Genomic DNA, 27,183 nt, shown 5'->3' with positions numbered 1-27,183 from the left:
CTGGAAGTCTGAGGTATTTCCCGTTAGGGACATACTGATCATCCCATGGAAGCATGGCTTTGGTGTCCCCAGCTCTGTAGGAGACTCCGGCTGCTGAGACAAGATCTGAGACCAAGGCGGGAAAAGGTAAGTTGTCCGCAATTTGTACGTGTCCCATGGCATTCCGGATATGTCTTGGTAGATTCAGAGGTTAGTCTGTAAGGATGCACCATAGTAGAACGGCCATGTCTGTAGTAAAGGAGGACTCGTGAGTGCTTAGAAAGACGTAATGGGACATGATCTGTGCCCATACGCGAACCTCCAAAGTAAGTGCTGAAGCCGATATTCCCTTAGGGCAGGTACGATGGTATCCGTAGATCCAACGGCTGCCAGGTAATGCGATAACTCTGAGAACGGCGTCCCAGTCAAATTGGTACTTCTGGCGCTTGAGTGCGTCTTCTTGAAAGGCGTCCATTCCTTCTGGAATAGGGGGAAGACATAGAGCTTTTTGAATAGCCTCTTCTGTAATGGGGACTTGCTTCTGACGAACATAGACAGACTGCAGAGTTGGCAGGTGGAAGTTGGAGTAGAACTCGACTACCCAAGAAAGATTGACCTGCCTTGGCTGTCTCTGTAGGAAATCCCATTGTCTTTGGGCAATTTGCGACTCAACAAAGGTAGCAATATTGGGCAGGAGGAGAAGAAGGTATTCGTTGTTGTAATTCCTTTCTGCCAGGATGGGGAACATCTACTCACAGTAGCGATTGGAAAATCGCGCAGTGTCCTTTGCTGGAAAGGCTCTTTCTTTATCATCAACCTTTATTATCCTCTTAATCTTCTTTGTTGAGGGCTTTACTGCAGTGGAGGAGGGTTCTGCCACTAGTGCTCTTTTAGTTCCTCTTCTTGCTGGTGGTTTGGGAGTAGCTTTCTCCTTTCCTTTCTTGGTATCCATCCTGAAAAAGGGAAGAGAAAGTAAATTAAATTCAAAGAGATATATAGCAAGGAAGAGAACGGAAAAGGTGGTGATGGATGCACATTAGGTGGTAACTGACATTAACACATTCTCATGAGTACATGTGAAAAGTCATCAATGGAAAATAGCTAGTGCATATAATGTTAAGTGAATGCAAGGTGTTTATTGGCATGCCAGAAAAGGGCATGAGTAGCATAGATCAAGCATCACTCATAACAAACCATCACATTTGTATTGACAATTAATTTCAATTAATACAATAGTAAAGGGAGTTTATGAAAAGCAGCATTGAATAGTAGAATAACATAGAGAAGTACATAATGTCATATGGGCTTTTTCACAAACACATAGCATGCATGGTAGATGAGGCATAGAAAGTATTAAAGTGAACATGCAAGCAATCCTTTAAAAAATTAATATATAATTGTCAAACAAGTGCAACAATCCACAAGCATATAATGAGGAATAATGACTCAAATAAAATTCTAACACCATGTAAAAAGGAAAGAAGAAGAAAGAAAATATGAATAATGAAAAGAAAAAGAAAAGAGAAGAAAATAACATATAAAATAAGAAGAATGATAGAAAAGGAAGGAGGGAAGAAGAAAATAAAACCTTGTTAATGGAGGTGAGAGAAAGAGTGAAAGGTGAGATAGAAGGAAGAAGGGAGAAGGAAGAAATAAGGAAGGAAAAGAGAAAATAGGATTTGGGGAAAAAAAGATATGATATTTGGCAAAATTAGGAAAACTGTGCGCCGCAAGCGACGCGATCGCATGGGGCACGTGGTCGCGTGACTTGCGCTTAAGGTGATTGACGTGGTCGCGTCAGTCACGCGGTCGCGTGACCCGGTTTGTGCCAGTGGCGCGAGGATTGCCTCACACTCGCACAACTCTCTGTTCAAAATCATTAAATGCCAAATTTTAGGTGACGCGATCGCATGGGACATGCGATCGCGTGAGTGGGCAGTTTTGGGGGTACGACGCGGCCGCGTGGTGCACGCGGTCGCGTGAGGGGGACTGCACGTCCAGCGCCAGTCCAGCACCACTCTAGCACAACTTTTAGCTGTGCACCATTATTACGCCGAAATCTTGCTCACGCGGCTGCGTGGGGCGTGCGATCGCGTCGGAGGCCATTATTCCCGTATGACGTGGTCGCATCAGCGACGTGATCGCGTGGGACGATTTGTGCCATTGGCATGCCTCTAGCCACGCTCTCGCGTGACTCTTTGTTCATTTTTTTATTTTTCACCCATCTCCTTGCGACGCGGACGCGTCACTGAGGCGGTCGCGTCACATGAGAGATTTTTTTTTAAATAAAAGTATGTAAATGCAGATGCACGAAATATACTAATAAAGAGAAGAGTTATTGAGTAAGAAAACTAAAAATAGAGAAAAAAACGATCATACCATGGTGGGTTGTCTCCCACCTAGCACTTTGCTTTAACGTCCGTAAGTTGGACGCTCCACTAGCTCAGTCTTCGGCTATGTGGGGATCTTCCAAGAGGAAGATCTCGAGTTCCTTGTCTTTCTTCCACTTTTTGCCATGGTACAACTTTAAACGATGTCCATTAATTTTAATAAGCTCAGAGCTCGAAGGATGGCTAAGGTGATAAACTCCGTACGGTTCGGCCTTCTCTACTCTGTATGGACCTTCCCATCTTGATCTCAACTTGCCTGGAATGAGCCTCAGTCGAGAATTGTAAAGGAGGACTGAGTCCCCAGGTTGGAACTCTATTGCAACTCCCCGGCAACGGCGCCAAAAATTGATGCGGGCAGAAATTGGCGAATTAAAAATTGTTAATTTATATACGTTGCAAGTATAGTTCTTAACTCGCCAGAAATCTGCCTATCAATTTAGAAAGGTGTCACAGAAATTTAAAATTAAAATACTGGGAGTATCAATCCCAGGTCGTCTCCCAACGAGTTACAAGAAAGGGTGCTATTTTATTAATCAGAATGTTTTCAAAAAGGTTTTGGTTGAATGGCAGAAAATTAAATTAGAGAATTTATATAGATTTAAATAAAAGCCTTGACTGGGAGTTGATTACATGGAAGCCCTATTCTTGATGGAATACTCTCAAGATTAATTGACAATTGAGTTATTTCGTTTAGTTATCCCTTACTAAGTAGGGAAAGGTCAAACAAGTTGGAATGCTGTTCTATCCACAAGTCCCAATCCACTCTTGGGAGGATTGGTGTCAGGAACTAGAGGGCAAACCAACAATAACCCAATTACAGTCTTTCTCTTGAACCTTCCAACTCAAGGGTTCCTTTCAATCAACTCCCCATCAAGTTAGGGAACTACTCACTCATTGTAGATATAAAATTCATAACATCAGGATAGGAATTAAAGAAAGATATGATAAATAATAAGGAAAAGATTAATTAAAAATAAAAGTAATTCTTGTATTAATAAAAACTAAAAATAATCCGATAGTAAAATTAAGTAAAATTCAGTAATATGGAAGAGTAAGAGACAAGTGAAGAGAACGAACTAGAATATCGAAGTCTTGATGAGGCAATAACTCTTCTCAATATCCCAATGCAAAAACAATGAAAATGACCAATCCTAAACTATGAATGTGTAGAGAGAAAACCTAGAGGAGGAATGAAAACTAGATCTAAAAACTAAAAACTATGCGGAATGAATGTTCTCTATGGTTTCTACATGTTCTCTGGCTCTAGTCTGCCTTGCTGGGCCGAAAACTGGGTCAAAATACGGCCCGCAATCGCCCCCAGCGATTCTGCAAATTATGCAGATCGCGCACGTCACGCGATCGCGTCGCTCATGCAGACGCGTCATTCGCGTTTCGCTTTACCACGCGGACGCGTCGTCCACGCGGCCGCGTCACTCGTGCTGTTCCATGCCGCACGGTCGCGTCATCCATGCGACCACGTCACTGCAATTTGCTCTCTTCCGCGCGGTCGCGTCATCCATGCGGCCGCGTCGCCTCTCACTGGTCATCTCCTCAATTTCTTGTGTTCCTTCCATTTTTGCAGGCTTCCCTTCCAATCTCCAACTCATTCATGCCCTATAAAGCCTGAAACACTTAACACATAGATCACGACATCGAATGGAATAAAGGAGAAATAAAATACATAATTAAAAGTCTCTAGGAAGCAAGTTTTCAACTATAAAACATCTTTAGGAAGGAAATATAAATGCATGCTTATTTAATGAATAAGTGGGCAAAGATCATGATAAAACCACACAATTAAACACAATATATACCATAAAATAGTGGTTTATCACCCGTCCTCTCAGTGAAAATGGTCCAAAATGCACTGTCACCGCACGGCTAATCATCTGTCGGTTCTCGATCATACTGGAATAGGATTCAGTAATCCTTTTGCGTCTGTCACTACGCCCAGCACTCGCGAGTTTGAAGCTCGTCACAGTCATCCCTTCCTAGATCCTACTCGGAATACCACAGACAAAGGTTTAGACTTTCCGGATCTCAAGAATGGCCGCCAATAATTCTAGCCTATACCACGAAGATCTGATCTCACGATCAGGAGGCTAAGAGATATGCATTCAAGCTTGTTTGCATGTACAACGGAAGTGTTTGTCAGGCATGCGTTCATAAGTGAGAATGATGATGAGCGTCACATAATCATCACATTCATCATGTTTTTGTGTGCGAATGAATATCTTAGAGAAGAAATAGGCTTGAATTGAATAGGAAAACAATAGTACTTTGCATTAATTCATGAGGAACAACAGAGCTCCACACCTTAATCTATGGTGTGTAGAAACTCTACCGTTGAAAATACATAAGAACAACGTCCAGGCATGGCCGAGAGGCCAGCCTCCAAGGTCTAGGGACTAAACGTCCAAAGATTTCCAAAGATGTATAACACAATAGTAAAAAGTTCTATTTATACTAAACTAGTTACTAGGGTTACAGAAATAAGTAAATTGTGTGCTTGGGCTGAGCATTGAAGCTTTCACGTGTAGAGGTCTTCCTTGGAGTTAAACGCCAGTTTGTAACCTGTTTCTGGCGTTTAACTCCAGTATACGGCAGAAAGCTGGCGTTGAACGCCAGTTTACGTCATCTAAACTCGGGCAAAGTATGAACCCCTATATATTGCTGGAAAGCCCTGGATGCCTACTTTCCAACGCAATTATTTAAAAACTAATAAAAATATATTAAAAACTAACTAAATCATACTGAAAACTATCTAAAAACAATGCCAAAAAGCGTATAAATTATCCGCTCATCACATACCTGACGCATACACGTGACATGCGAAGAAGACCATCGACGCGTACGCGTGACAAGTGCGAAGTGCAAAAAACGCTGATTCCTATTAATTCTGATTTATACTTTAATTTTTATTTTAAAATAGAAAAAGATATTATTTTAGTTTTAGAAAATAGATTTTAAATTAATGAGGATTAGATATAAAAGGGAAAAGAAACTTCCCTTCTGGAGGTGGGGATTCCAATTAGTTAACTTTAAATTCCACCTCTACCAAAATACATTTTATCAGAATCCTTATTTTTCTCTCTGAACCATGAGCAACTAAACCTCCATTGTTAAGGTTAGGAGCTCTGTCTATTGTATGGATTGATTTTATGGTTTTTTTATTTTAATTCATGTACTGATTTATATTTCAAGAATTGTTTTCGTTCTTTATCTTATGAATTTGGGTGCAACGGAAGTATGACCCTCTTTCTAATTGAGTTCTTGTATAACTTGGAAAAGCTCTTTACTTGAATAACAGCTTGAAAACAAATTCTCCTAAATTTTAATTATCTAGCTTTAACAGGATACGTGACATATAATCCTTTTATATTTGGGTAACTAGATTTTCTGTGGCATATAAACTAGAATTGAACTTCACCCTCTAATTGGAATTAAGTGACCAAGGAATTGGCGGTTGATGAATTTTAGAGGAGACTAGGAAGGTCTAAGGAATTAGGGTCTAGTCATATATAGTTTGCCATGAATTAAATCTTGCATGATTAAAATAGTTAATAAGAAAAGTCAATCCAAAAAATAGATAACTCTGGAGCCTTAACTGTCTTCTCCATATTTTATTCCCAACTTATTTATTTGCCTGTCTTCTGTTTAATGCTTTTTGAACTCTCAACACTATTTTCTATTTGTCTAACTAAGTAAATCACTTAAACATTGTTGCTTAGTCCATCAATCCTCGTGGGATCGACCCTCACGCACCTGAGGTATTACTTGGTACGACCCGGTGCACTTGCCAGTTAGTTTGTGGGTAGAAAATCCACACCATCCTTTATGAAATAAGAGAAGATCAAAGAGCCTTGAGGGAAGAACAACTAAGACAAGGGCAAGACATAAAAGAGCTTAAATGCTCCATTGGATCCACTAGAGGAAGCAGTAGCCGCCGTCACTAACGTGGTCACGTTCCATTACCTCATTGCTTATGTTATTTTTATGTATTTTTTTGTTTTCATTATATTTTATTATCTGTTTCTGATAAACCCCGATTTTGTGGTTTATCTTGTGCTTATTTTGGGAGATTTTATCAACATTTCTCACACTTATTCACAAGAAATGCATGGTTTTGTGTTCACTTCCCAATATTGCTCTATGATGTAAAACATGCTTATTTGGCCTTAAAATTGCCATATTTTAACCCTCTTCTATTGCCATTCGATGCCGTGATATATTTGTTGAGTAATTTCAGGAATTATAGGGTAGGAATGACTTATAAGAGAGGGAGAAAGCATGTACAAAAGGGAGGAACATGAAGAATTGAGATCTTTGGAAAAGCAGCATCGGCGCGCTCGCGCATTCCACGCGCACGCGTGGATGGGATTAGCTGGAAGCGGCGTGCGAGGATGGATGCATCTGCACGAATCAGGAGAATCTTATCGATGCGCATGCACACGTGGCGTGCACGCGCACGTGGCGCGCACGCGCACGTGGCGCGCACGCGCACGTGGCGCGCACGCGCACGTGGCGCGCACGCGCACGTGGCGCGCACGCGCACGTGGCGCGCACGCGCACGTGGCGCGCACGCGCACGTGGCGCGCACGCACGCACGCGTGGAAGGCTGCACGTGACCTCATTAAAGGAAATCGTGCCTAGCGATTTCTGAGGCTCATTAGGCCCAATTTCAAGCTGCTTCTGCATGAAAAAAGACCCAAGGATGCTAGGGGAAAAGGGGGATCACTCAATTTTTACACTAGGACATAATTTTTAGTTAGTTTTTGGTTCTTTGGTTATTCTAGAGGGAGAAACTCTTGTTCCTCTCTAGATCTAGTTTTAATTTGATCTTCCCTTGTTGATTTGTGACTTGAATCTTGTTAATTACTAGCTTTAATTGTTCAATTTGAATTTCTTGTTACAATTTTGCTTATATCTTGTGATAGTTTATGAATTCTTGTCAATTCTCATTTTATACCCATTTCATGAATGTTATGAATCTTGACTTGTTGATGTTACATTGATGATTTCTATGCTTAGCTTTATTGTTTGGATGATTGCATGTTGATAATTGTTAGTGGGTATTTGTAGAACTCAATTTAATTGCTAATTTGAACATGTCTTTTGTTAGTGCTTACCAAGTGTTTGATGAATTGTTTACTTTGATCATGGAGTAGTTCTTTTTCACTCTTGGCCTAGGGGAAATTAGGAAAACTTAAGTCATTGGGTCTAATGGATTTGATGATTTAGGAACCCTAGGTGATCAATTTGATACTCATTGATGCCAACCCACTACTAATCTAATTAGTAGGTAGGTTGGGACTTATGGGTTGATGTGATCAGGGCCATTTGACGTACTTCAAGTCTAGGAGTAGATATCACGTACTTAAGACTTGAGAGTAGACTTAATGAGCTTGGTTCCTTATAATTGTCAAGGTATAGTTGTTAGACAAGGATGGTGATCCCAATTCCCGAGCCTAGCCAAGAGTTACCTTTATTATTCATACTTGAAAATCAACTTTCTCAACCAATTGCTTTAGTTGTAGTTTCTTGTTTGGGTCACAATAGGATTAAGTGGAATGTTGTTTATTCATTTAAGGTGCTTATGTTTTGTTTAGTTGATTGAATTAATTGTTTCATTTTAAGATTACTTGTTTGTTAAGATTCCCATTTATTTTCATGCTCATAACTCACAACCCCGCATTTCTAACCAATGTCGAAGCACATGATTGCCCATTCCTTGTGAGACGACCCGAGGTTTGAATACTTCGGTTATTTCTATTGGGGTTGAACTTGTGACAACCAAATCCCTCTTCTAAATTTGACCCCCGAGGATTGTTGTTGGTAGAGCTATACTTACAACGCGGTTTTCTTGAAGAGAATCTTTACCAATACATCTTTGGGTGCTTCTGTGACAGTGGTCAGTTTTCTGTTTCTAGTGCATGATTATCTTTTTGTTTTGTCTTAAGCTATGAAATATTCCATATATCTCTCACCATACTTAAAAAAAATTTATTTGAAAAAGAGAAAAGTGAGATACATAATTTCGAGTTATATAATAAGAATAGTCCAATTATTTGATGTGGTGGCCTTGCTTTTACTTTTTGAATGCGTGAATTAACAATGCATATTTGATGTTGGACTAAAGTGTGTTGGCTCTTGAAAGAATGATGAAAAAGGAGAAGTATTATTGGTGATCTGAAAAATCCAAAAAATATTGATTCTTGAAGCAAGAAAATGATGCAAAACCAAAAAAAAAAGAAAAAGAAAAAGCCAAAAGCTCTTAAAACCAAAAGGCAAGAGCAAGGATCCAAGGCTTTGAGTATCAATGGTTAGGAGCGTCTAAGGAAACAAAAATCTTGGCCAAAAAGTTCAAATGAGCTGCTTTCCCTAACTAAATGCTTGTGGTGTGAAGGTGTCAAGTGGAAAAGCTTGAGACTGAGCAGTTAAAGTCGTGATCCCAAAAGCAAAAGAGTGTGCCTAAGAACTCTGGACACCACTATCTAGGACTTTAAGCAAAGCTAAAAGTCGAATCCAAGGATTCCCCTAGTTAAGTGTCTGTGGCGTTTATCTATCCGGTGGTAATACTGGAAAACAAAATGCTTAAGGTCACGGCCAGGCTAAAAAAGAAGCTATTTTCAAGAATCAAGAAAAGCTAAACTAATAAAATCAATAATATCATCTGGATTCTGAGTTCCTAAAGATGTCAATACTTCTAAGCTTCAAAGGAAAGTGAGATGCCAAAACTATTCAGAAGTAACATAGCTACTAGCCCCGCTTATTAATTGAAACTAAGCTTCATTGAAAACTCTGAGATTTATTGTCTCCTTCTCTTCTCTGTTTTTATCTTATATTGTTTTTGGTTGCTTGGGGACAATCAACAGTTTAAGTTTAGCGTTCTGATGAGCGGATATTTTATACGCTTTTTGGCATTATTTTCATAGTCTTTTGGTTATGTTTTGTTAAGTTTTATTGAGTTTTAGTAGGTTTTTGTGCAAAAATTACTTTTTGGATGCTACTTTGAGTTTTTGTTTTTTCTTATGTTTTTAGGTGATTTTTTGGTGATTCTGGCAAGTTTTGGAAAAGCCTGATTCAGAGACAGAGAAAAGGTTGCAGATGTTGTCAGATTCTGACCTCCGTGCATTTGAATGAGCATTTCTGGAGCTACCAAGGTCCAATTGACGTGACCTCAATGGCATTGGAAAGCTAACATATAGGGCTTTCCAGCAATATATAATGGTCCATACTTATCTTTGTAAAGGATGGCCCAAAATGGGTGTTGAATGCCCCACTGACCCCCTGCCTGGTGTTTGGATGGCCCAAGAGGACCAAGATGGCATTTGGACACCCAAAAGGGAGCAAGCCTGGTGTCCAATGCCCCAAGAGGATTCTCAACACATAAATTCATCACAAGCTCATCCCAAACACTCATCAAGTGGGTCCAAGAAGTGGATTTTTGCACCTCTAAGTCTAGTCTATCATATTTTTGTATTCTTTTCATTATTAGAATAGTATAAATAGAACAAGATCACCCTTGTTAGAGTTATTTTAGCTTATTCAAACCTTTCACAACTATTTTGTGTAAGCTATGAGCAACTAAACCTCGTAAGTTAAGGTTAGGAGCTCTTCCGATTCTCATGGATTATTAATATTACTGTTTATATTTCAATATGTCTGATTTTATTCTCTTATGCATTCTCGTTCTTCAATCTCAATGAATTGGGGGTGAACCGTGACATTCATCCTTGTTCTACATGGGTTTCGTGCGAGTCCTGACCCAGATAGCATTGAACTAAAGCTAGAGAATGCATTGCGGATTCCAAGAGAGTACCTGGGTAACTTTGGGTACGTGACATGAAATCCTGATGACCGTGGGTTACTGAGGTCTCTGTGGTGCTAAGGCTAGAGTCAAAGAAGCAGCACTCTCTGATCTGGAAGATCCAACCTTATCTGTGGCATTTTGAGTAGGATCGCGAGGGGGAGTGGATTGCTTAGAGCTTCATCCTCGACTACAGTGAGAAGCCATGAGTCAACTTGATGAGAGGACATGAGTTACTCAGATATGGTGGACTGCTGTTGTTTAGAAGAGATTAACTTGATGAGAGGACATAAGTAAGTCACTTACGGCTGCCATTGAATGAATCATCCGTTATTGAAGTAGACAGTAAGAAAAGTTAACCGGAAGGAAATAGCATCTCCGAAGCCTTAACTGAATCTTTATTACTATTTTCATATCAATCTGGTATTTCGTTCTTTACAATTTTGTTTATGCTTTCAATAAACAACCATCTTTTCTAATCGCCTAACTAAGATTTACAAGTTAGCCATTGCTTTCTCAATCCGACAATCTCCGTGGGATTCGACCCTCACTCACCTGAGGCATTACTTGGATGACCCGGTGCACTTGCCGGTTCAGTTGTGTGGAGTTCAATTCTGTGCACCACCTCATTAAAGGAACACGCTGGGGGAAATTTTTGAGCTCATTGAGGCCCAAATCCAACTCATTTCTGAAGTATTTGAGGCCAAATTCAAGAATGAACAAGGGGGGAGAAATTAGATTAGGTTAGAAACATGTTTTAGGGTAGTTTTCTAGAGAGAGAAGCTCCCTCTTCTCTCTAGAATTATGGTTCTTAGGTTAATTTTCTCTTTAATTTCATTCTTTAATTCCTGTTTTAGTGTAGTTTCATTTACATTTTCATGTTCTATTGTCTTTATTCTCTTAGATTCTCTTGTTAATTTCTCTTTTATGCCACTCTAGTTTTATGAACACCCTTGTTGATTTTCATTTTCTTTTAATGTAATTTCATGTTTTATGTTCCTTTGATGTTTATTTAGATTTCTATTAATATTTTCTTGCAATTTATAGCCTTAGATTTTATATTTCTTGCAATTTATTATGCTTTTATTTTTATGCACATATTGATAAAAAGCTTGGCTTAGTTTCAGAGTAGATTTTTTAGCATTCTTGGCCTGGAAAGAGAAATCAGGCAATCTTGAGTCATTAATACCCAATTTGAATTGGTGATCTAGAGTTGTTAGTTAATCTTGTTTTCATTAACATTACTTATGAATTGGGGTTAACTAGAAATATTTAACTTTCTTCTGATGCGAAGATAACGTAATAGGCTTTAGCTCTTGGTAATCATTGTATCATGATTAATGACTTGGATAGAAAACCTTTATTCTCAATCCTTACCATGAATGCCACTTTTTAGTCTTCTCATATGCAAATCCCCTTGAACCTCATAACCGATAACACACATACCGCATTGCAATTCCTTTGAGAGACGACCCGATATCTAATACTCTCAGTATTTTTATTGGTTTGCACTCGTGATAAACAAAATTAAACTTTGATGTGGGTCGATTGTTGGCTTGGAACTATACTTGCAACGAAGCGATTCTCTTATTGAGAAGAAAAATTCTAAACCAACGATTAACCTTACATCAATTATTAATTGAATTTCATTGAATTTTTGTTGAGATTTTGTATATATTGTTGAATTTTTGGAATTCATGGTTCGGCCATGATAAGGCCAGCAGGAACCGAATCGTTTGATAAAATTGGGAACTGGGTTATTGTTGAGGAATGTTAGAAATTGATGAGATTTAATGTCTGAGAGATTAAATTAAAAGTTGTGAAAAATCTGTAACCGAAAAGTTCGAAAACGGATTTAAAATCAAGTATATATTTTGAAAGATTCCAAGAGAAGATTTTGGTTTTGAAAGAGTGTTTGTCACCAACACGAATATTATTTTTGAATATGAAAGTATAATTTGATAAAAGATCGAGGTAAAAATAGTAATTATATAAGTTTTGGGAGTATTTTGAGTAAAATATAAAAGTTCCGGATTTTTTATAACAGTTCCGGGTTATTTCTAGAAATATGAAATTAAATTAGTAATTTTTATAAATATGAAGTTAAAATTAGTAATTTTATAAAATGTTGGGTTAAAAAGTAAAATATTTAAAAGTTTGAAGTTAGAATATAATTCTTAAAAGCTTAAAGAATAGGACATTAATAAACAGGTTTTAACAAAAAAATAATAATTCTAATACTCTTTTATTATTAATGCTAGATTACTTGTATCAATATTATATATTAGTATTTCATTTAATAGATATTATCTTATTTATGATATAATAAAAGAATAAGCAGAAAATTGTCCTAAAATATTTAGAAAGACAAATCTAAATTACGAATCTTTGATTCTCTTTCCATAAGACACTTAGGAAAAGGCGAGGGAATAATACAAAGATATTTTATATTGTGGAATGATAAAAAAGAAAAGAAGAAGAAATAAAAGAAAAAGAAAGAAAAAGATTAAAGAAATCTCTCTATCACAGTAGAGTAGAGAGCAAAGACTAAAAGAATCTAAAGAACTTCTGCCATAGGAGAGCAGAGAGTAAAGATTAAAAGAATCTAGTGAACCTCTACCACAAGAAAGTGGAGAATAGAAAAGAAAAGAATGTATTAAATAAAAGGATCTTTACCACAGGAGAGTAGAGGGCAAAGTTAAAAAGACTTTAAGCCATAGGAGAGCATATGCAATCTTGTTTGGGCCTTAGTGTCAAATATATAGTGGGGACACCCATACATTGTGAACTATTTTTCAGATGTAAGCATATTACAACATATTTAAAAGTCACATTGTATGCGACCTAGCCGTAAGACTTATATGCACATTGTATGCATCTAGAAAACCATATTTGGGATTTGTACCCGGGTAATATCGAGAGCGGGTAGGCAACCGACAATGAGCTCATGGACTACATAGGACTAGACATGCATCATGCTTGTTTGCGCATATCTCTGTGCTTTGTAACTCTATAATTATGTGTGTTGTATGATTGATTGACTTCTGTGTTCTTTTATTATTTATATTTGTATGTGTCCTGTTGTTAGTTGCAGCTGGCTAATAATAATAAAATGAACTTAATTGCTACCCCAACCTTACTAAAGACTCCCCAATTTTTATCTCCTCTTTTCACCCCTTTCAGTTACAGGTACAGGTTTATTGTGAAGCTGCCGAAGCATAGAAGAATTTGTTTGCAAGTTGAGTGGTTGTTAGAATTTATTTTCTCCTCGCCTTGTTAGTTGAAACTTTTTTTCAGAAGGGTAGGTTTAACAATTGGTCTTACATGTAATACTATAATGTATCATTAATATTAAGAATGTGAATATGTCTTATTATCTTCTTAATGGAAAAGTTTTAAGTTTTTATAAAAAGTATCGACAGATTAACATGTAAAGACTCAATATTAAGTAGATTCATGATAATGCTCAGATGTGTTCTAATAATGTTCAGATGCATGATGGAGTGATCCAAAGAGAAGTGCTTCCTCGTAGCTTAAGAACTTCACTGGCAAATTTAGGACAATACGGACACAATTAGTTCCATTTCCTTTAAACATCCCTTTAAAACCCTCTGTTCTCCATATATATTTTAAGCCTTGAATTGTTCCATTGTATCTTATATTGTCACGATTTTGGACCTGCATTTTCAAAATCACTTGGTTTTATTAACCTATAATCAGAAAAGTATAGAATGAAAGCAATCTCCCTGGTCAAAGGCATATTTATCTACATTCTTGCACTGACCATCCACACGCTTTCTCCCATTCTTTATGAAAATAGAATTGATACATCTAGACAGTGTTTAATTTACAGCAATATATATTAGACTAAAGTGAATGAATGACGACCTAAGCATAAGAAATACATAAATCATAAGCTCCTCGAAAAATATATTAGACTCAGAGATAATAACACAAACACTTTATGGACAAGAAATTGCAAGAAACATTTTCAAACTCACAACTAATGAGAAAGATTACTAGAGAAATCATTTCAATTCTGATTAAAGATTGAGCATTAGAACTCATTGAGAGAAAGAGACAGAGTTTAAAAGTAGCAAACCGTGAGAGGAAGAGCAAGCCAATTATGGAATCAGTTTAAAAACAAGACAAAACCAAACCGGTTATTTCAATCAGGTTTGTGTTATTTACTTATTTTAGAGGTTTGCACCATAGATATTAGAAACGTAACCAACAATCAGTCAATTACTAGTGTTTCAAAAGCAGTCAATTAAAAATCCAAATTTAAAACCAACTACTAAATCAGCTAATTAACAAACTAATCATCTAAAATTTAATAACATAAATCAACTAATTACTAGTGTTTCAAAAGCAGCCATTACTCCTGCACCTGTTGCAATTGCACCTATTTCAAAAATCTCAAATGCAACATCACATGGTAGGTTTCCTTAGAAATACTAGGAGATGAGTGGTAGTGTCAATGTTTCAAGCAGTAAGAATCACAACAAATATCAACTGAAAGCATGTTTACCAGAATTCTTGTTCTTCAAAATCTTAATGAGTTAGGGGTCCATTTCCATGTTTCAAGTTTCAACATCCTTACCAAAATCCCTGTTCTTCAATCAAATGTAAATGAAATGCATAAATACAGCATATAAATTCCTAGAAATAAGAACACCTAACATTCAAATGCATTCTCATTCAATCACGTATTGTCTAATCATAATTACGTGCAAATGCTTGCTTAAAACCTAATGTTTTTATATATAAGTGATAAGGGCGGTTCAAAATCGTCATAATAACTAAAATCGTCACCAAATATTACGGCAATAACTAAACACGCTGTAATATTCAAATATTATGACGATTGTTTAAAATCACCATAAAATAAATATTATTTTAAATATATTTTTTTTTGTTGGTAGTATAGATAGATAGATAGATAGATAGATAGATAGATAGATAGATAAATGGTTTGGTATGTACGTTTTGATAAAAGACAATGAATAGTATTATTTTACATAAAATTAATCATGAAATTAGATAAGTACATTTGAAAGACTGACAAGGGATGAATGGAGAGCATTTTATTATGCTATTAAATGTGAAGTTCTGAATTCTATGGTTCATCTTAAATACCTCACCACACTCCTATATATGAAAGGCAAGGTACACCCAGAAAAAGGCCTATCCATTGCTTTTAATTTAATTTTTTTTTTCGCTTTTTTATTTTAACGTACACATAAAATCAATAAAATGCATTAAATTTGATGATTTAATGTTTACCAAAGAAAGAAGGAAAGCATTAAGTTTGTAACATAAATGTTACCCAACCACATTAAGACCCTTTAAATTTTTTCTTCCTATCTTTGTTTTCCTCATTTCCTCTATCCCAACTGCAATTTTTATTTTTCGTGATATTAAATGTTGCATTTAAAACTTGATGGCGCATCTTAAATACTTGCACCTTTCTGGGCATGAACCATGAAGGCATCAGATGCATGAAAACAATATTTTATATATATTGTGTTTATCTATCTAACAAATATTGTCCTAGGAGAAGTTTCAAAGAAAGTACTAATAAAATATTTTTTTTTTAAAAAATGATCTATAAAATATACTATAAAACATATAAAATACAAATTCTTATTAAAAAAATTTTCCTTACTTTTCTAATAATTAGTTCACATAGAATACTCGTTAATAAAATCTTTTTATTTTTTATTAATTAATATATACGGTTCAAGAGTAAATTCTTAGTTTCAAAGATATTAATTCTATTAATTGTATACCTTTGATTTCTCTGTATGTAGCTGTGCAGCCTGTGCTACCATAGAGTCATTTTATCTTTTTTAATAAAGAGCAAGACCATTCTTCTAGGAGCTATTTAATAGTAGTCAATAGTCATTCCGTATTATTAAATAATTTTACTTTTTTATACATTCATACAACGAAAAATTAGATAAAAATTTGATATCAATATAGTTCAGTCACCAAAAAAAAATATAGTTCAGATATTTTAGAAAGGAATTGTATTTTATTAGAAACGTACTTCCAAACAAGTTACTCTATGAATTGATTCCATATGATGAAAAAAGTTAAATTACTTTTCATAATGCATCTAATATAAATTTAAATCAAGATATTTTTTGGATTGATTACATGACATTTAAATTATTTGATTTCTCAGAATATATCTTTTAATTACAAAGTTAAAAATTATTTATCTCTTTGCTAACGAGAGGTTTTTTTTAAGAATTTAAAACCTTTCGTTAGCAATTTAATTAAGTAAAATTCATCTTATGTAAAATACTTATTATGATGTAGAAATGTTTGGTAAGTAAAAAAAATTAGGTAAAACAGTCATAATTTGTCTTATTTAATATTTATTAATTGTTGTGATAATTAATAAATGTTAAATAAGACAAGTCTCCCTAGTATTATCCATTATGATGTGATCATGTGTTGATTTTCATTATAAATTTTAAAAAAGTAAGGAGATAATTATTATTAAAACAAAAGAAAATGGTATATGACTCAAGTACGTAAGGGTCACGTAAAATTTATAATTAACACTAAAAATTTGAGTTAGACAATAGAAAAATATTAAAAAAGTTATAAGTCACTAAAAATAAAAACTTACATGTAAAAAATTTAGAATGCATTTAGCTTGTATTTTTATTTTTATTTTCATTTTTATTTTCATTTCTATTTTAGAAATTTTGTAAAAAATTAAGAGATGAAAATAGAAATTTTTTTCTATAAAATTTTAAAAGCAAAAAATACTAAAAAAAAAAAGAAAATGAGATACAAACGAAACACATTCTTACTATCAAAGTATAAAAGAAAAACATGAAAATATAGCTGTCCACTTACTCATAGAAGATTTTTCTCATGAAAGATTTATTATTGCCTATAGATATATTAGCTTATCTGAGGAACTATAAAATAAATCGTCAAGTTTTCCCCCCACATATTAAAGATAAGGCTGATTTCATTAATGATGATAGGAAACAGATCGATGATTGTCTACAGGGAAGAAAAATACAATTAAAGACATTTAAAAAGGTGTAAACAAGATTAGTACTATGGAAAAGTATTGGGTACGAACATATTATTTGTCAACTTATTGTCAACAATAATTAATTATTATATTTTAAATACATATAAAAAGAGACACATCTAAAAAATATATTTATAAAGACATTTCTATTAAACACAATTATAAAAAAGATATTTTTATTAAATACATCCACAAAAATACTTTTATTAAACACAATTATAAATAAGAGTTGGTAAAAATTGACATAAATAATATTGGTAACGTAGCGGGATTGACTCTTAGTACTATACTATACCATACCATACTATATGAGGAGTCGTGAAAGAAGAAGAATACAATAAATAAAACTCATAATTGCAAAAACGTACGTAGTAGCCACGTTAAGGCGAAGGGTTTGTTTCCTTCTTCCTTCCGCCGTGGTTTGCATGGTTTTCTCGTAGCGTCAATCAAAACTCACATTGAGCGTCAAAACGTGCATGAAAATGACAACAACGACCAAAATCATGAGAACTTCATTGCCTTCCAGCTCCCAGTTCCTGACGAGATCGACCTCTGCCCAAACCTACAAGATCTAATTCTTCATTGCTCCTTTACCGATCGCTTTATCCATGGATGGGTCATCGATAATAATTAACCAATTAAATTTTAAATTTCGTAAATAAGTTATTGATGCTAGTATTTACGTACCTTATGTTTTTTATTTTAAAATAAACTTAACGAGAACTAGGCACTTTTTTATTTTCTATATTGGGAACCGTTGGTGTATAACCACGTTATAGTCGTCCATGGTGCTTCACGCAGATGTGACGGCTGCGATGAAGAAATCGGACGGACCGATTTATACAAGAAAATCGAACGGTCCGAATTCGGGGTTGGGAGGGTACACAAATCGGACGGTCACGCATGCAAGTGTCTCCCAAGGTGAAACTAGCAACACTTTGGTGATTTTGGTGCGCTCCCTCCCCATTCTCTTTCATTTTCAGCAACCAAACTCTCTCCCCCTGCAACCCCACAAGCTTCTTCCATGGCCTTTCATACATAAAACGTAAAGGAAAAAAAATTGGACCATTTGTTAACAATGCCGAGAAGAAGAAGAAGAGTAAAAGATGTTAATCGTCCGGACCTCCACATTGCTAATTATCTTGATCATCTTAACTATGTAAGTTTTTATTTTATTTTAAAAAATTTTATTTTAATTAAAATAATAGTTATTATTATGTTAGAGATTAGTAATTTATTATGAAGATGATGTTAGAAATTAATGTAATAATAGTGTTTGAATATTTTAATCTAATTAAAATAATTTTAGAAATTAGTAGTATACAGAAATTAGAAAATTACTGTAATAATATTATTTAGAAGGAAGCATTATATATTATAATAATATAATAAAGTGATTATTGTTATTAGTAAGATAATTAAAATAATGATAATAATAATAATAACAATACTGTTATTAAAAATGGAGGTATGTATGATAAATAAATTAAAGAGTTAATATTAGTTATTATGACCGAATTTATAGGAATAATAATAATAATAATAATAATAATAATAATAATAATAATAATAATAATAATAATAATAATAATAATAACCGATACTGATGGTTTAACTATTGATTATTATAATATGACACTAATAGATAGATCAACATGTGATAATGAAAATCATTTAAGTAGTAATATTGTTAGTAATAAGTAATTTTTTTTTGTAGTAATAATATTTATTTATGATGATTAAGCATTCGTAGGAAAATAGTAAAATAAATAAATATTATGATTTAAAAATTATTAAGTTAACTATTTTTGTTATAAGTATAACATAAATATTTAATAAATGATTAATGATTGATTTATTGTTGTATGTATGTTGTTAGAATATAATTGAATAGTTACTTTAGTATTAGTATATAGTATAATAGTTTTTTATTTAATAGGTATTTTTATTGGTTGTGGTTGTGGATACATTTTACTTGTTATTTGGTAATGAAAGTTTGAGTTGATAAATAAATTTAATTTGTTAATTATTTAATATTATGTTTGTGTTTAGGGTTCTCGAATGTTGCAATGTGACCACTATATGCCGCCGGATCGGTACAATCCAATAGTGGAAGGGTATTTACGGGACACAGACTTTTATCATGTTTCACAGATTGGAGTTGTCCAATGCCAGTCGGCATTGGTTAATGCTCTGGTCGAGAGATGGCGCCCTGAAACACACACGTTCCACTTTCCGGTTGGTGAGTGTGCCGTGACACTGGAGGATGTGGCTTTAATTCTTGGTCTGCCGACGAATGATTTGCCAGTTACGGGACCGACACTGAGCAGTTATGAGGCTTTAGAGACTGAATGCCTGGACCAGTTTGGTGTTGCACCTATGAAGTCAGACTGCAGGGGAAGTTTCATCAAGTTGGTTTAGTTTCGAGCATTGAAAGCTCGATTAGTGTTGGTTGATGATATCCAGATTCAGAGGTACGTGAAGTGCCACATAATGTTATTGTTTGGGACCGTTATGTTTGGAGATAAGTCTGCATCAGGGGTGCACTAGAAGTTTCTGCCGTTACTCGTAACTTTGGGGGGATCATACAGTTCAGCTGGGGATCGGCCTGCCTGGCACACCTGTATAGATCATTGTGTAGAGCAACTCGGGTCGACTGTAAGGAGATTGATGGTCCGCTGACACTGTTGCTTGCCTGGGCTTGGATCCATCTACCATTCATTGCGCCAATTCCAAGCAATCCTCAAATCTTTCCGATTGCAAATAGGTAAATTTAATTACTAAACGCTTTTAAATAGTGTATTTTAAATTGTATCCATAAATGTAAGTTAGCGACTCGCTTGATGTCAGGTTCCATAACTAGGAGTGTCAGAATCGGCCTTACAGATTTCGTACCCTTGAGAAAAATGTGCTAAGCCTCAGATGTCTCTCCCTCAACTATGGCAAATGCAATCGGCACGATGTTGTTGTTGCCATCCTGTGAGACTGCAACCAACAAACAACCCTTTTACTTTCCATACAAATGAGTTCCGTCTACCTGCACTATTGGCTTGCAATGTCTGAAGGCTCTAATACAAGGGTAATAACTCCAGAAGACTCGGTTTAGCACACGAATATTAGGAACCAAGTCATCTCCCTGGTACGCAGGCATTGTTTCAAAATGAACAACTGCGGATGGCTCCTTGTGACACATGGCCTCAAACCATATCGGCAAGGTTTCGTACGAAGCTTCCCACCCTCCGAAAATTGACTCCACTGCCTTCTGTTTAGCTAACCATGCTTTGCGATAACTAATGGTGTAGTTAAACTTTGACTGTACTTCCGCAATCACTGATTTCACCCTAATAGACGGGTCAACTTCTACCAACGGCTTTATTGCTTCTGCAACTGTGTTGGAATCCAGCTTCGAATGATCTTGAGAAATGGTGGCCCTAGTACAGGTGTGACTACCGTTGTACCTCCTTATCTCCCAACAGAACTTTCTGGACATTTTGCTCACCGTGATCAGCCAATCACATCCTGCACCATACTGGGTGCATTTAGCATAGAATGTCGTCGGTTCTGACTCATGCACCCGATAATCTACACCTCTGCGGATTGTATAATCTTTCATCTCCTTAATTACTGCCTCCCTAGAACTGAATTCCATCCCCACAGTAAATTCACCATCCGGCATAAGGGGAAACTTTACTGCAATAACATCACAAATTTTAGAGTTGTCAGAACTAATAATATAATAAACTAATAAGCACAGAACAAGGGAAAACGTACTTCTCAAAACCGAACCGGTTATCGAACCGGTCAGAACGGCCGAACCGGTCGGTCCGGACGAACCGTCAACTCCCGTCCTAATGCCCTGCTTATTTGGACCGGCCGATCCGGTCTAGATGGCCGGTCCAGTCAAATCGGTCATTTTGGTTGACCAAGCTGGTCCAGTTGAACCGGCCGGTCCGGTCCAACCGACCGGTCCGATCGAACCGTCAACTCCCGTCCTAATGCCCTGCTTAGGAGGACCGGCCGATCCGGTCTAGATGGCCGGTCCAGTCAAATCGGTCATTTTGGTCGACCAAGCTGTTTCGGTTGAACCGGCCGCTCTGATCGAACCTGCCGGTCCATTCGAACCAGTCGGTCCAGTCGAACCGGCCGCTCCGATCGAACCGACCGGCCCTGTCCAAGTGTCTGCCCCGGTCGAACCGGCCGAGCCAGTTTGATTCAATCACCAATTTGACTATATTAAACGTTAAACAATTACTAATTACATGCTATATTTTGCCTATTTACCCTTGTCTTAATTATTTGTCCTAAACACAAAACGCATGCACAAATCATACTATCACAAATCTTAATTTAAATTAATGGCGCACCTGCATTTACATATTGAGGATACTCCGGTGCATGCATGACATCCAAATCCAACGACCGCATGAAACTCGGCTCCACAAACGGCTGCTGATTTGCTAGTGCATTTGCCACATCTGCTACATTTGCCACCATAGCCTTGTCAGCTTGATCTTCGTTTCCACCCGGATCAACGACCTCGTAGTTACTTTCGAACTCTTCTTCACTATCACTGTTGTAATCTTCCAATTCAATATCTCGGTCCGCTGCAGATTGCTCGAACTCGATGTACAATTCGATAAACGTCATTTGCGACTGACTTTCAAGATACACTGAAAACATTTCTTGCATGCTCGCTTCGTCGGTCACGTATTTCGTTTGAAATTGCACGAACACACCAAAGACAGATATAGGATATCTATACAGAATACACGACACTCTCCTAGATATTTCAAAATCCATCTTCTCACATATGACCCCTTTTAATTCTTCAAATGACAGTGTGAATGGAATAATAACATCTAACGGATTATCACATACAAATTTCACTCCTTCTGATATTTGTAATAAAATATGGCCATCATAATACACTTTTAATCTTACTCTATCATCCATGATAATAGAGAAGAAGAGATCTACAAATAAAGAAGAAAAGATCTGCAAAGAAGAGATTTAGAGAGTTGTAGCAACGAAGAAGAAGAATGAAATGAGCTGCTCAGATTCGGTGGGTGCATCTATATATATATATACCACACTCAAATCGGACCATCCGACCGGATGTATGGCCATTCGAAATTTTAAGAACAAAAAAATCGGACGGTCCGATTACCAGAAAGCCCGCCCAGAAAATTTTCTTTACCCAAAATCGCTGGGTCCGATTTTCGTGAGCAACATTTTTTGAAATAGGCCCTCAAATCGGTTGGTCCGATTTCCTTGGGCAAAAAAAACCAACACTCTTCCGCATGCTACAAATCGTATAGTCCGACTTCCATGCATGCACCATCATCGCGCATAAATCGGACGGTCCGATTTGTGACCCCACCCCCTGCATGAAATCGAACCGTCCGATTTCCCTCCGTCAGATGACCGTCGTCACACACTTGTTAAACACCACTAACCTCCATAAATGGGCGTTACACCAAACCGTGCATCATATCCGAAAAAATTAGCCAGAACTAGGTCATCGATGTTAATTGATTAATTAAATTTAAATTTTATAAATAAGTTTTCCAACGTCATGCCTGTCGGAAAAATATTTAATTTATTTTTATTTTTTTTAATTTAAAATAAATTTAACAACAACTAGGATGTTTGGGAATAATTAATTAGATTTTACTATCGTATGCTTTAAAGGTTGTTTTGTTGATTTTTAGCAAATCGACAGTGATTCGATATCTAATGATTTTGGAGCGAAACCTACTCCTCTGTGCGAGTACCAATTTTCTAAAAGTGTATCAAAGCGTCTTCGGTTAGACCAAATTTAAAAATTAAAATAAAGTAAATCTATAAATTAATAAAAAGACTTAGTGATTAAAGTTTTGAAAACTAAATAAATAATAAATAAAAAAGTTTATAATGAAATTAAAAGAAGACAATAAAATGTCTTTGATTGGATCAAAAGGACTTCAACATGAAAGATTCAAATACAGAAGGATAAATTGAACAAATAAAAGTAAAGAACACTTAGTAAATAAAATTAATTGAAATGTTAAGTTTACAGAAAAAATAAATTGAAGGCAAGAAGAAGATGGAAGGAACCCTACAGAAAATGTAACTCGATTGCAAACTCAAGAATTCTCTGGGATGTGAGAGTGTTAGAGTATTTTTTTCTGAGTAAAAGTTCCAAGTTCCAACCCCTCTTCACTGAGATTTCCTAATATTTATAGGCTAATTTTACATAACTGACAATTAATTGGTAATTAATTAAAATTAAATACAACATTTCAAATTTGAAGTGCAGTCTCCCTTAGACCATCTCCAGTAGGGAACTCATCCCAGTTCCTGTTTATGGCCCACCTGTCATAAAAAGTAACTCCACATCAGTTTTTGCATCATAAACAATAAATAGGAACTCAAAGCATCTATCTCTTCTCCATTAGGAGGAACTAACTTTAGTCCCTATTGTGGTCCCACTTAATTAATTAATTAAAATACTTAAAATTAATATAATTAATTTTTTTCAATAATATTATTTAAATTTATAAATTTAAAAATAATTCATCATTAAAAGATATTAATATTAAATAAATTCATATATAATAATAATACACAATATATAATTCGAGATTATACTAATTTATAGTTTTGTGTTTACAACTGCTAATTTTAATAATATCATTAGCATTTTAAATTTTAAAAATAAAAATAACCAACTCAACTAAAAATTATTTTATAAGGTATAAAAATTAAATTTATTTTTTAATGTAAGTAAATTTAATTAATTATAATTTAATATAATAATATAAATAATATTCAATATTAATTATAATATAAATAATTAATATAAATTATTAATTAAATAAAAACTTAATTATTTAATTTAATTAATTATTTAATTAATTATTATTTAAATAATTAATATAAATTATTAATTAAATAAAAATATAATTATTTAATATAATTTTTATTATAATTATTACTAATTTAATTATTATTTAATTATTTAATTATTTCAGATTTTATATTATTATTTTTTTATAATAATTTGCCAAATGGCAAGTTATTATTGGTTAATTTGAGTCCCTGCTTAGAGGGACTCCCTTACTTTGATCCTTGTGCGGGCTCCTTTTCTCCTCCAATGGTTAGAGTTCCTATATGTCAGAAAAAAGTCAAAGAGGAACTCACCATTGGAGGTGCTCTTAGTAACCGTTCTCGCCGTATGATTGTATATATTCCCCATGATCTCCTCGTGCAATAAAAGCTATTAACTTCGCACTTTCACAACTATTCGACCGGCTCTTTCAAAGGCCTTACTCGATTTTTTTTGAATCGAATCTTTTTCTCGATTTGACTCACTTGATCAACAAAACAATCAAAAACCAAATCAGCACCAATTACTTCCAACTTTATATTTATGCGCGTGTCTTCTCCAAAAACCATACTTGACTCATTTCGATTTCACTTACTTTTATCAAAAATATTTTTCAATCAACAAAGGTATAGGTTAAATATATCATAAAAAATATTTTAATATTATTTATTATAAAAATAATTTTTTTTATATTTTCAATGCATAATAACAATAAATAATATTAAAATATTTTTTTATGATATGCTTAACCTATACACTTAGCACACAGAATAACAAAACTGTAATTAAGAATTTTGAATTAAAATTTTAAATTTCACACTTTATTAATTTATCAACAAGCAAACTATCACTAAAATCCAATTAATAAAAACATTGTATTTTATGTTCGATTATCAATACATCTAAATCATTACACCCTACCTTATCACTAAAAACATTGTATTTTATGTTCGACTATTAACATCTAAATCATTACACCCTACATTATCACTAAAATTCGATTAATTATGAAAATATTGTATTTTGCGTTCAACTATCAATACATCTAAATTATTACACCCTAACTTTCACTGCAAGATTTATGTTTAGCTAAAGAAGTTTTTTGGTGGAAGTTTTTAAAAACCTCCACAATATATTTTATTTACGGTAATTTATGAAACCTCTACTGATAATTAATTTATGATTAAAATTTAAAATTTTCCCTTAATATCTACTTTTTTCTATTCACATAAATGAGAAACGGAGTTAGTTAAGAAGAGAATGGTGATAAAAATGCTAAGTTTTTTACCGTCATTTATGCCGCCATTGTTATTACTGTTGTTTTCATCACAGTAGAATGCTTCTGGATCGAGCCACCTCTTTTATAACACGTTTTGATATCTATTCACTCTATATTGTCGTTGTTGCTGCTGTTGCCATCGCAGTTTTTACTGTCACTGCCGCTGCAGTTTCTGTCGTCGTTGTCACCGTAGTTACTGCAGTAAAAAATTTCTAGATGGAGCCACCTCCTCTATGAACGCGTTTTCATATCTGTTCACTCCCAAACTTTTGTTTCAATGCCGCTTTCTCTCACTCTAATTTTTTTCTTCGAACTGTTACTAGTACTTTTTTTCTTCTTTCTCTTCCTTATTAATTTGTTAATATTTCTTTTTTATAAACAATAAATTTCTTCTCTCTCATCTCAGTTCTGTTTGATTTTAATCGAAAAGAACATTGAAATAATTGTGAAAATTGTTATAATCTCTTAAAATATTTTGATGGTTGATTAAGTAATATATGCTCAAAAAGATATTTTTCAAGAGATATTTGTTTCTCTCTTATTGATTTATTATGCTTCATTACTTATTGTGTTCAAAGAATTTGCACCACTTACTATCTACTAATGATCAGTCACGTTTAACTGTTTATGTAGTTTATCATTTGGTTTAATTGTATTTTATTATTGTTTTGGTTACCAATTTTATTCTTTATTGTTTTTGACTGCCTATTAGTACTATTTATTGCAAATTAACGGCCACTGCGATTCAATTTTAAAGTTATATATTATTAGCGATTATTATGTTTTAATTCTAAAATTTGGCATCTACTTGCTATATATTTTCTAAGTGAATTCGTGTATATATAATAACCTGAATTTTTATGCCGACACGATATTTTTTGAAAAATGTTATTTTTAACAATTATTTTTATTTTAATTAGTCAATTTTAAATTTTAAAATAAAATAAATAATAATATAATTTTATTATTATAATAATAATTTATTTTACATGCTATAATTATAATGGAGTTAAGATAATAATAATAATAATAATAATAATAATAATAATATAAAATTATTATTATTATTATTATTATTATTATTATTATTATTATTATTATTATTATTATTAAGTCCATTATTTGTCGATATAAGTAATTATTGATATTTTTTGATGAACTTAGAGTTTCTAATATCTTTTATCATTAAGTTACTAATGTCATTTATATTAGTAACTCATATATATTTAACTCTATATGTATTATTATTTATATTTTAATATATTTAATTTTTATAATTATTCGTCTAAGATATTTATAATTTAAATCGCTGATTCAGTAGCTCTAGAACTTTACACCTAACCACTATATTATCACTAATCACTATCATTGCCATTAGTTCCGTTCAATTGGCCGAAGCGATTATGGAACAAAGAAAGAAAATGAAACGTGACTTTTATATATATATATACATGACACCTAATGATGCCTTAACCATTACAAATTTTCATTCATTACTATTAGCCCCTAATCGTCTTCCTTTTCACTTCATTCACCACCAAATTGAGCTTGAAAAAAAGAGAGAGACCGAGAGTGCTCTTATATGAATCGTGACCTCCCATCATTTTCTGGCTTCGATTTTTTGTGATCTGTAATTCCATTAAAAAATATAATTTTATAAAAGTGTTTGTATCTTTTTTTTCTACATGTTGGTGTTACTTTTGTTCGGTAGAAGTTGACGATGACGTAACTTTCTTTCTCTTTAAGTTTGGCCAATTGGTGTTCTAGGAGGCACAGAGGATTTCTAATGTTTTC

General features: G+C 34.3%; 2 protein-coding genes across 2 annotated transcripts; one reads left to right on the top strand and one right to left on the bottom strand.

Moving 5' to 3' along the window:
• Positions 1 to 18,704: 18,704 nt before the first annotated feature.
• Positions 18,705 to 20,013, top strand: LOC112770137 (serine/threonine-protein phosphatase 7 long form homolog). Its single transcript, XM_025814549.1, has 3 exons — positions 18,705 to 18,710; positions 19,295 to 19,653; positions 19,782 to 20,013. Exons 1-3 carry the CDS (start codon positions 18,705 to 18,707, stop codon positions 20,011 to 20,013), a joined length of 597 nt encoding a protein of 198 aa, XP_025670334.1.
• A 140-nt stretch (positions 20,014 to 20,153) lies between these two features.
• LOC112770136 (uncharacterized) lies at positions 20,154 to 22,195 on the bottom strand. Its single transcript, XM_025814548.1, has 4 exons — positions 21,873 to 22,195; positions 21,607 to 21,812; positions 20,318 to 20,932; positions 20,154 to 20,227 (listed from the first exon to the last, which is right to left on the bottom strand). Exons 1-4 carry the CDS (start codon positions 22,193 to 22,195, stop codon positions 20,154 to 20,156), a joined length of 1,218 nt encoding a protein of 405 aa, XP_025670333.1.
• Between the last annotated feature and the right edge of the window lie 4,988 nt (positions 22,196 to 27,183).

Source organism: Arachis hypogaea, chromosome 18 (genome assembly GCF_003086295.3).
Source record: "Arachis hypogaea cultivar Tifrunner chromosome 18, arahy.Tifrunner.gnm2.J5K5, whole genome shotgun sequence".
Classification (NCBI taxonomy): Eukaryota; Viridiplantae; Streptophyta; class Magnoliopsida; order Fabales; family Fabaceae; genus Arachis; species Arachis hypogaea.
The sequence above is the reverse complement of the archived record's forward strand: the minus strand, read 5'-3'. Positions and strand labels throughout refer to the sequence as shown.

What these genes read in the sequence shown, in the direction of transcription:
- LOC112770136 (XM_025814548.1), bottom strand. Translation starts at nt 22,195, where the DNA reads ATGGATGATAGAGTAAGATTAAAAGTGTATTATGATGGCCATATTTTA. An exon ending in TCCTCAATATGTAAATGCAG is followed by an intron (nt 20,933 to 21,606) that starts GTGCGCCATTAA and finishes ATGTTATTGCAG; the next exon opens with TAAAGTTTCCCCTTATGCCG. An exon ending in CTTCTGGAGTTATTACCCTT is followed by an intron (nt 20,228 to 20,317) that starts GTATTAGAGCCT and finishes TGTTGGTTGCAG; the next exon opens with TCTCACAGGATGGCAACAAC.
- LOC112770137 (XM_025814549.1), top strand. An exon ending in TGCAGGGGAAGTTTCATCAA is followed by an intron (nt 19,654 to 19,781) that starts GTTGGTTTAGTT and finishes AGTCTGCATCAG; the next exon opens with GGGTGCACTAGAAGTTTCTG.